At 40.9% G+C, this 11,496-nt stretch overlaps 1 protein-coding gene across 1 annotated transcript in view; it reads right to left on the minus strand.

Annotated features, from left to right (window-relative positions):
• LOC128693149 (RNA-binding protein Unr) overlaps nucleotides 1–11,496 on the minus strand; it is a 73,786-nt gene that overhangs the window by 7,451 nt on the left and 54,839 nt on the right. Inside the window, exons 14-16 of the mRNA XM_070089349.1 lie at nucleotides 10,854–10,953; nucleotides 10,432–10,596; nucleotides 222–390 (exon numbers count right to left, since the gene is read on the minus strand). Coding sequence (XP_069945450.1) covers nucleotides 222–390; nucleotides 10,432–10,596; nucleotides 10,854–10,953 — 434 coding nt within the window. The remainder of the gene's footprint in view (nucleotides 1–221; nucleotides 391–10,431; nucleotides 10,597–10,853; nucleotides 10,954–11,496) is intronic.

The following is an 11,496-nucleotide window of genomic DNA, read 5'->3' on the forward strand; positions in this document are numbered from 1 at the left end:
TCATACTACATTTTCAATGAAATGCAATGAAATGTACAGTATCATCCTTACAATTAATAATATAGAAATCAACACAGTCAAACTTCTTGCATTAAACATTATGAATAAAAATTAAATACTTAAGCAATAACAATTGTAGAGTTCTAGAGGTACTGCTTAGAAAGGGAAATGCATTTATTTTTACTTATTCTACTTACAAAGAGAAGGGCAAAATAGCTTACATGATGCGAGAGATACTGCAAGCGGAGGACTTTCCAGTTTTCTGATTGGTGATGATCACAAACTCCACCTCATCACCTGGGCTCAAGGAGTTCCCATCCTTCACTTCTGACTGGTGGAAAAAGAGCTTCTTCCCTTCCTCTGTTTCAAAATTCAGGAATCCATATTGACCTACCAAAGAACAAGGTCCTGATAAACAAAATGAAGTGATTTAACTTATCTATTCAAAAGCACATATAAAAAAGTTTAGCACTTTGAAGCCATAAGGGAACAAACTCAGAGCCTTTCACACATCATTAAGTAAAATATGTTTTATTCACCCCAATTTCAGCAGTATGTTGGTTAGCATGCATGTACCATGACCACTTAGACTCTAGCTAATTCGTCACTTCAGGTGCCCTTAAGGGAGGTTTGTCGATGCTCATGAAGGCTCTTGGTCCAAAGAACTGGGCCTCTCCTCCTCTTCCTTGAACTGAGCCTGTCTGCAATACAATTGCAGACAGGCAATCTTAACAATGGAAGACAAGCAATAGGGGATGGAAAGCTTTAACTCAAGATCTCTCACACATCTGTGCACCATCAGGAGCTATGGAATGTTGCAAGAGTAACAACAGGAGGAATGAGAGGAAGTTTTCTCAAATAAGGCATGGTGATGCCAACTATGTGTGTGTGTGTGTCAGCGTGCCTCGTTGTGCTCCGGGTTTTCTCGTGTTTTCACGGTCGCTCTTACGTGCTAGAACTTTAATTTGTGTCATCAATCCTATACGATACATCCCTCTAGCGCCTGGAACCAATCTTGGGCGGAAAACATTATATACCGAGCCAAAAATGGAGAATTAGTGTGCACTACCTAGCAGAGTTTACTACTAGAGGGGAATCATAGGCCTGGGTGCCGTGTGAAAAAGTAATAATAACTGAACTTTTCTTGTCAGAGGAAAGAAAGTCTCCCTGATAGCATTGTGTATACATAGTGTTATAGTGTATACTACAGTGGCTCCCTAGTATATAGATGATAAAGGCTAAAGTATCATTTGAAAACAGGTGAATTTGTAAATGAAGTGATAAGCCTATAGAGGCAGGTGCCAGAAGTCGCCAGAAACTTACCACAGGTCAGCTGTTTTTAATAATCTTCCTGGCCTGCTAGTGTACTCGCATATAATCTAGTGATACCAGTGAATAGCAGAATACAGTGCTGTAGTAGCAACTAACCAGTATTATAATGGTACTTAGTGGAGTGGAGTGACTTTCATTAGTTTCTTTTTCTTGAAATACCAGACGTTACTGTGAATTTCACATAACCTGTAGTTACCAGCGGTCGCAATATACACAACGAGAAGCAATTATTACTACAGAAAAAGCGTCCTTCCTCCAAAATTTGCACCAGTCAACTATAGTGATAATATAGCATTTATTGTGGTGGAGGCCAAAAAGAAAAACTAGAAAAGCTAGATACAGCGATTGATAAACAAGGGTTGAGGCTCGACCATTCGTCACTGTAGGAGTTGCCAGCAGTCACCGGTTTCTTCAACACGCAAGTTATACTTTTGTATCAATCAAATAACATATTACTCAGGTAGAATTTTCCAGTAGATCCTTCATGTGTTAGCCCAAATCACCGAGCAGTATGTTTTAAATAAGTGACCCACTGATCAGATCAGACTGGCTCCGAACCCTCGACTGGTCGAACCCTTGGCCGGTTTCAAACGGATTCGTTGGACAATAAAGCAGACTGTAAACGGATGGGGTTGTAGGCGCCCTTATAAACACAAACAATAAATATAAAACAAACTCCAGGAGCGTACTCCGGTAAGCTGTCCTGATATAAAAGTACAGTTAGAAATAGAAATACAGATAGCTAGAGCTTTACTTAAAGAGGTTATTAATAGAGTATTCAAGAGGTTGTTAGTAGAATTACAGTAAATCAACCATTCAAATCATTATGAAGCTGTGTGTAGTCTGCAATAAATCAAACAAACTGGCTTCCACATGGATAAATTGTCATTTTTGTGGAAATTGGTGTCACGCCCCTTGTGCAGATATCCAAGAACTAGCTACAAGCAGTATTAAAACAGGGAAGTGTTTTTGGGTATGCCCAAAGGAGATAAATCTGTGGACTAAAATCACAAGGGTATTAAAAGAGGATAACATCAAAGCTGCTTTCATAGACAACCTGGAAGCTTTCTACAACAGATGGGAACATAAAAAGTCTGGGCTGAATGGTACTGCCCTTGATACTGGCCATGTAGTCAGAAACAGTAAGGCTGGAGGTGATGTACTGGTACTCAGTAAATGTGGGGCTGATAGTGCTGTCCTGGGATACAGTAATGGTGAAGCTGGAGGTGCTGTCCTGGGAGACAGTAATGGTGAAGCTGGAGGTGCTGTCCTGGGAGACAGTAATGGTGAAGCTGGAGGTGCTGTCCTGGGAGACAGTAATGGTGAAGCTGGAGGTGCTGTCCTGGGAGACAGTAATGGTGAAGCTGGAGGTGCTGTCCTGGGAGACAGTAATGGTGAAGTTGGAGATGCTGTCCTGGGAGACAATAATGGTGAAGCTGGAGGTGCTGTCCTGGGAGACAGTAATGGTGAAGCTGGAGATTTTGTCCAGGTAGTCGGGAATTATACGCAGGAAGGAATGCATATAAATGACCTCATAGGGGACAGGAGCCGTAGTGGGGAAACAAGTGTAGTCAAAGATAAGATAAAACCAATATTGCAAACAAGAAATACAACAGGAAATAGCAAACAAGAGGACTCCACTAGCAATAGTGAGGATATATTACCAAAAACAACTGGTGGAAGCTCCATTGTTGGTGCTAGGGAAGATAGGAATAAGACAGGTAAACATGCACCGACAGGGAATACAGTCACAGAAACCCAAGGCAAATGGAAACCAAGCCTGTGCACATACTACGCACTTGGTATCTGCACACATGGGAAATCTGGAAAAACAGATGGGACATGCAACTATGACCACCCTAGAAAATGTCGTGCCCATATGACAACAGGAAAATGCAAACTCCCTTCCTGTAAGCTTTTTCACCCTGAAATGTGTACCTCTTCAGTACAGGAAAGACTGTGCTATAACTTAAATTGCCAGGCACACCATCTAAAGGGGACAAAAAGATACAAAACATCCAGGCCATGGGAAAACCTGGGTAGCCACAGCCACTCAAGAGCGAGAGGTTTTTTAGTGCCAGGAAGGAAAAAAAAACTGGCAGGAAATGGCAGAAATTGTACACCAAATCCAGTCATTCCTGGAGTGGAACCACAGTCGATGGCCTCCACTCCAAACCAACAGATACAGATACTAATGCCGGAAAAAAAAATCCCCCCCAGTACCAACAATACCACCAGTCCGATGACATTCTTCTTTGCAAATATACAGGGTCTAAAGCCAGTAACAAACAAAATACCTTTCATCCGTGGACTGCTTGCAGAGGCAAAGGCAATGTTCGCGGCTTTCACTGAGACCCACATAAAGGATCACTTAGACAACGAAATATGGATCCCAGGTTACAACCTATACAGATGTGACAAGAGTGAACAGGCAAAAGGGGGGGGGGGGGGTTTGGCCTGTACATTGCAGAGTCACTTGTTTGCACAGAACTGCTTAATGCCTCAAATGATGTAGTGGAAGTTTTAGCAGTAAAGGTCGAGAACCAAAACCTAGTCATTGTGGTAGTCTACAAGCCTCCGGATGCAACATCCCAGCAATTCCAGGAACAGCTGTTAAAAATTGACCACTGTCTGGAAAATCTTCCAGCTCCTGCACCCAACATCTTGCTCCTGGGGGATTTCAACTTAAGGCACCTAAAATGGAGGAATATAGCAAATAATATTGTTGCAGTAATAACACCAGGAGGCAGCTCTGATGAAAACTCACACTCACACAAGCTTTTAAATCTCTGCACAAAATTCAATTTAAACCAGCAAATAATAGAGCCTACTAGAATGGAGAATACACTAGACCTCATCTTCACTAACAATGATGATCTGATAAGAAATGTCACCATATCAAAAACAATATACTCAGACCACAACATAATTGAGGTTCAGACATGTATGCACAGAGCCCCAGACCGACAAAATGAGATTAGTCACGAGGGAGCATTCACCAAATTCAACTTCAATAACAAAAACATAAAGTGGGACCAAGTAAACCAAGTCCTAACCGATATAAGCTGGGAAGATATACTAAGCAACACAGACCCCAACTTATGCCTAGAACAGATTAACTTGGTGGCACTCGATGTATGCACAAGACTTATTCCTCTAAGAAAAAGGAGTAGTAGATGTAAAATAGAAAGAGACAGGCGCTCTCTTTACAGGCGACGGAAAAGAATAACAGAGCGGCTAAAAGAGGTCAATCTATCTGAAATGCGTAGGGAGACACTGGTCAGAGAAATAGCAAACATCGAACTTAAGCTAAAGGAATCTTATAGGAGTCAGGAATCGCGGGAAGAACTAAAAGCCATAAATGAAATCGAAAGAAACCCAAAGTATTTCTTCTCCTATGCCAAATCAAATCGAGAACAACGTCCAGTATTGGGCCCTTACTTAAACAAGATGGGTCCTACACAGATGACAGCAAGGAAATGAGTGAGCTACTCAAGTCTCAATATGACTCAGTTTTTAGCAAGCCACTAACCAGACTGAGAGTCGAAGATCAAAATGAATTTTTTATGAGGGCGCCAAAGAATTTGGTTAACACAAGCCTATCTGATGTTATCCTGATGCCAAATGACTTCGAACAGGCGATAAATGACAGGCCCATGCACTCTGCCCCAGGGCCAGACTTATGGAACTCCGTGTTCATCAAGAACTGCAAGAAGCCCCTATCACGAGCCTTTACATCCTATGGAGAGGGAGCATGGACACGGGGGTCGTCCCACAGTTACTAAAAACAACAGACATAGCCCCACTCCACAAAGGGGGCAGTAAAGCAACAGCAAAGAACTACAGACCGATAGCACTAACATCCCATATCATAAAAATCTTTGAAAGAGTCCTAAGAAGCAAGATCACCACCTATCTAGAAACCCATTAGTTACACAACCCAGGGCAATATGGGTTTAGAACAGGTCGCTCCTGTCTGTCTCAACTATTGGATCACTACGACAAGGTCCTAGATGCACTAGAAGACAAAAAGAATGCAGATGTAATATATACAGACTTTGCAAAAGTCTTCGACAAGTGTGACCATGGCGTAATAGCGCACAAAATGCGTGCTAAAGGAATAACAGGAAAAGTCGGTCGATGGATCTATAATTTCCTCACTAACAGAACACAGAGAGTAGTAGTCAACAGAGTAAAGTCCGAGGCAGGCACGGTGAAACGCTCTGTTCCACAAGGCACAGTACTCGCTCCCATCTTGTTCCTCATCCTCATATCTGACATATCTGTCATGGAGTAGCTCTGGGTAATGATTATTTCAGAAATTGTGTAAAAACAAAGATGAATAGGAAAAATGTGCAGAAGAAAAAACATATGATGGTATTTTATGCTAACAGTCGAAGTGCAAGAAATAAAATTAATGAACTACGTTTGGTAGCATGTGCTGGGAACTTTGATATCATTGCATTAACTGAAACGTGGTATGATTTAAAGAGTCAGGATATGACTGTTGAGTGTAATATTCAGGGATTTAAGTTATTCAATGTGGATAGATGTAATGGGAAGGGGGGAGGAGTTGCATTGTATGTTCGAGAAAATATTAATTGTTGCATAAAAACAGGTATAAAAATAGATGGAGCAGTAACAGAGTCTGTTTGGGTAGAGTTCGTGGAGGGTCAAGAAAAACTAATTCTAGGTGTAATATACCGACCTCCAGGCTTGGATCACGATAGAGGGAGACTTCTTTGGGACGAAATTGTTAGGGCTTCTGTACACAGTAACGTAGTCATAGTAGGGGACTTAAACTTTAGCCAAATTGACTGGAATTCTTTGACAGGTAATCTAGAGTCCAGTGACTTCATGGAAACAGTTCAGGACTGTTTTCTGAAACAGAGTGTAACTGAACCTACCAGGGGTAATAATTTGCTAGACCTAGTCTTGTCAAATAAGGAAACACTCGTGAATAATCTGGAGATCACTGAAGAGCTTGGCGCAAGTAATCACAAATCCATCACCTTTAGCATTAATTGGGAATGCAAGAATAATGATAATACAGTAAAAATCCCCGATTTTCGTTCTGCCGATTATAATGGACTTAGGGAACATCTGTCTAATCTTGATTGGGGTTATCTAGCTAATGATATTATTGACGATAATCATACTTATGAATATGAAGGGATCTGCTTTTATGATTGTTTTCTTAATAATGTACACAGTGCCCAGAGTATATACATTCCCCAGAGAGAAATTAGGTCTAATAATAACGATCACAAATGGGTTAACAGGAGGCTAAAGCATCTATTAGGGGAGAAAAGGGGAATTTATAGGCGCATCAGAAGAGGAGAGGTTAACCTTACTGACCAATATGTTCAGCTTAAAAGAGAAGTAAAAAAAGCGATTAGAAAGGCTAAACGTGACTATGAAATTAGAGTTGCTAATGAATCAAAGACTAATCCAAAGGGGTTCTTTCAAGTGTATAGGACGAAGGTGAAGGAAAAAGTAGGACCTCTGAAATCTGGGAATGGACAGCTGACGGATAATGAACTGGAAATGTGTTCCTTATTTAATGACTATTTTTTGTCAGTTTTTACACAGGAAGATGTAAATGAGATTCCAGAAATTAACAATTATTTAGTTCCTGATGAATTCAAGTTAACTAATATTACTGTCACGAGGGACATGGTTATTAAACAGATAGACAAACTGAAACAAAAGTCCCCGGGACCCGATGAGTTGTTTTCAAGGGTACTTAAGGAATGCAAGATGGAGCTTAGTCAGCCATTAACGAGTGTATTCAATGCGTCCATCCTTACCAGTGTTGTGCCAGAGATGTGGAAGATGGCTAATGTGGTTCCTATATTCAAATCAGGGGATAAGTCCACTCCTTCAAATTACCGTCCAATAAGCCTGACATCTATAGTGGGCAAGTTATTAGAATCAATTATAGCTGACATTATCAGAAGTCACCTTGAAGAGCATAACTTGATAAACGAATCTCAGCATGGATTCACGAGAGGTCGTTCCTGCCTGACAAACTTACTGACGTTCTTCAATAGAACATTTGAGGCAGTTGACAGTGATAAGGAATATGATATTGTTTATTTGGATTTTAGTAAAGCCTTCGACAGAGTACCTCACAAGAGACTCTTAAGAAAAGTGGCAGCTCATGGTATAGGAGGTAAAGTTCTAGCATGGATTGAGGCATGGCTTACCAATAGAAAGCAGAGAGTTACCATTAATGGAGTGAAATCTGAATGGGGATTAGTCACTAGTGGCATTCCACAAGGATCAGTTTTAGGCCCTCTCTTGTTCATAATTTACATTAATGACCTTGATGAAGGGATTACTAGTGACATGAGTAAGTTTGCTGATGATACAAAGATAGGCCGTATAATTCACTCTGAGGAGGATATCAATGAACTCCAGGACGATTTGAACAAATTAATGTCTTGGTCTGAGAAATGGCAGATGAAGTTTAATGTGGATAAGTGTAAGGTACTTGCCCTTGGTAATGAAAATAACCCTCGAAGCTATAATCTAGGTGAAGTAGAGCTTGGTCATACAGAATGTGAAAAAGACTTGGGAGTCATGGTAAGCAGAAATCTAAAGCCAAGACAACAGTGCCTCAGTGTGCGCAACAAGGCCAACAGATTACTTGGAGTTATCTCAAGAAGTATAAGTAACAGAAGTCCAAAAGTTATTTTACAGCTCTATACATCACTAGTGAGGCCTCATTTAGATTATGCTGCTCAGTTTTGGTCCCCTTACTACAGGATGGACATAGACTCATTAGAGAACATACAGAGAAGAATGACTAAAATGATTTACTGTGTAAGGAACCTCCCGTATGAAGATAGACTTAAAGCCTTAAATCTCCACTCTCTGGAGAGGCGTAGAATGAGGGGAGATATCATTGAAGTGTATAAGTGGATGACGGGCATAAACAAGGGAGACATTAATAAAGTACTGAGGGTGTCGAACCAGGTAAGAACCAGGAATAATGGATTTAAGTTGGATAAATTTAGATTTCGAAAGGACATAGGTAAGTACTGGTTTTCTAACAGAGTTGTAGATGCGTGGAACAGTCTTCCCAGTGGGGTGATAGAGGCTAGGACCTTGGGTAGCTTTAAGAAGAGACTGGACAAATATATGAGTGGGAGGGGCTGGGTTTGATTGGTGTTGGGGGGTGCGGGAGTTGTTTCTTGAGTAGCTTTAGGTAGATGTCGTTTTGATAAGGACCTGCCTCGTATGGGCCAGTAGGCCTTCTGCAGTGTTCCTACATTCTTATGTTCTTGTGTTCTTATAGACAAGGATGTCAGCCACAGCACCGTGTCTTCCTTTGCAGATGACACCCGAATCTGCATGACAGTGTCTTCCATTGCAGACACTGCAAGGCTCCAGGCGGACATCAACCAAATCTTTCTGTGGGCTGCAGAAAACAATATGAAGTTCAACGATGAGAAATTTCAATTACTCAGATATGGTAAACACGAGGAAATTAAATCTTAATCAGAGTACAAAACAAATTCTGGCCACAAAATAGAGCGAAACACCAACGTCAAAGACCTGGGAGTGATCATGTCGGAGGATCTCACCTTCAAGAACCATAACATTGTATCGATCGCATCTGCTAGAAAAATGACAGGATGGATAATGAGAACCTTCAAAACAAGGGAGGCCAAGCCCATGATGACACTCTTCAGGTCACTTGTTCTATCTAGGCTGGAATATTGCTGCACACTAACAGCACCTTTCAAGGCAGGTGAAATTGCTGACCTAGAAAATGTACAGAGAACCTTCCCGGCGCGCATAACGGAGATAAAACACCTCAATTACTGGGAGCGCTTGAGGTTCCTGAACCTGTATTCCCTGGAACGCAGGCGGGAGAGATACATGATTACATACACCTGGAAAATCCTAGAGGGACTAGTACTGAACTTGCACACGAAAATCACTCACTACGAAAGCAAAAGACTTGGCAGACGATGCAACATCCCCCCAATGAAAAGCAGGGGTGTCACTAGCACGTTAAGAGACCATACAATAAGTGTCAGGGGCCCGAGACTGTTCAACTGCCTCCCAGCATACATAAGGGGGATTACCAACAGACCCCTGGCAGTCTTCAAGCTGGCACTGGACAAGCACCTAAAGTCGGTTCCTGATCAGCCAGGCTGTGGCTCGTACGTTGGTTTGCATGCAGCCAGCAGTAACAGCCTGGTTGATCAGGCTCTGATCCACCAGGAGGCCTGGTCACAGACCGGGGTGCGGGGGCGTTGACCCCCGGAACTCTCTCCAGGTAGTTCCTTTCTTTTAGATATCTGAGAAGAATTGACTGGCATCACCATGATACCTTACTCTGAGAAAACTTCCTCTCATTTCTCCTGTTACTACTCTTTTAACATTACATAGCTCCTAATGATGTACAGAAATGTGAAAGATCATGAGCTGGAAATTTCCACCCCTTGTTGTGTTTGAGCGTTAGCTTGCTCGTTCTCTTTGTGCATTTTTTTTTTCAACAAACCAGCCATATCCCACCAAGGCAGGGTGGCCAAAAAAGAAAAACAAAAGTTTCCCTTTTTAAATTTAATAATTCATACAGGAGAAGGGGTTACTAGGCCCTTGCTCCCGGCATTTCAGTCGCCTCTTACAACACGCACGGCTTACGGAAGAAGAATTCTGTTCCACTTCCCCATGGAGATAAACAAGAACAAGAACTAGAAAGATAATAGAAGAAAACCCAGAGGAGTGTGTATATATATGCTTGTACATGTATGTGTAGTGTGACCTAAGTGTAAGTAGAAGTAGTGTGTATGTGTGTTTTTTTAACACACAGGCCATTCCAAAAAAGAAACACTTTCACCATCATTCAAGCTATCACTGTCTTGCCAAAGGCACAAAAATACAACAATTTAGATATCATTCTAAACAGTAAATATCCCACACTCCTCCTGTAGAGTGCAAGCACTGTACTTCCCCATTCCAAGAATTAAGTCCGGCTAACCAGTACATGTTCATCGCAAAAACCTAACATCAAAAACTCCCAACCAGCTAGAGCAGGGCAGCTCAATTTTACAATACTCCTTCTCGAACAACATTGCTTACCCTTGACAGCATCAACCGTAGCAATAAGCTTCTTGCGGATAGCCCGGATGAGAACTGCTCGCCGAGATTCATCCAGCTGAAAGGTGACTTGGTCTCCTGGCTGTAGCAGCTCTCGTTTGTTGACAATACCAGTGATGCCAAACTCATACTGAGGCAATCCTTCGCCTTGTCAGCAAAAAGAGTTATTAGCTGTACAGTGCATATTAAAATAAGGAGGATTAGAGACAACAGAAAATGAATCAAGAGAAACAAAAGAAAATAAGAAAGGAGAATAGGACATAATTAACATATTTGGTGTTGTACAATTTTGAAAAAAAAAAAAAAAAATAAAGATGCGCTGTAGGGAATTCAAATTGTATTGTAAAATGAAAATGTATATCACTTGCATGTATCATACAATTTTGTATCAAATAAAAACTCACTTTCATCGCCAACACAAACTAGACCACAATACTCTTGCTGGTCTGGATTAATCGATCGCATTGAGCGTAGAACAGTCCCTTCAAACATTTCAGCCATGACCTTTAACATTAAAAAAAGAAAAAAAAAATGGGCAAACTGATTACACTATACAGTATAAAAATAGTTTCTTTCAAAGTGGAACTCTCGATTTTTATTTACTAAAACTTTATTGTAAATGCAATACAGTATATTCACTGTTAACTAGCATACCAGCAGAAAATGAAACCAACATGACTTAACTGGCATAGAATTTTTTTTTTTTTCCATATTGACCATTTTTTTCAGCAAGAAAGAATGATCCAAAGAAGGAAACATTCACCATTATTCATTCAAAACCTGTCTTGCCAGAAGTGTGCAGACATCACAATTCAAATGACTATACACACTGCAATATATTCACATATGTTTTCAAGAGAATACACTACAGCAAGTCCCCCATGATGTTAATGCATTCCTAAATTTATTTTTGAAGGCCGAGTATTTAAAACTTGGAACCTATTCCCCCCCCCCCAGACACCCATGTTATAATTAAAGATGCATTCCAAAGCCATTAATAAATGATTCCCTATGTAATATCAAACTTGTTAATATATCATCTAACAA

This window comes from Cherax quadricarinatus, chromosome 28, assembly GCF_038502225.1.
Source record: "Cherax quadricarinatus isolate ZL_2023a chromosome 28, ASM3850222v1, whole genome shotgun sequence".
NCBI classification, from domain to species: Eukaryota; Metazoa; Arthropoda; class Malacostraca; order Decapoda; family Parastacidae; genus Cherax; species Cherax quadricarinatus.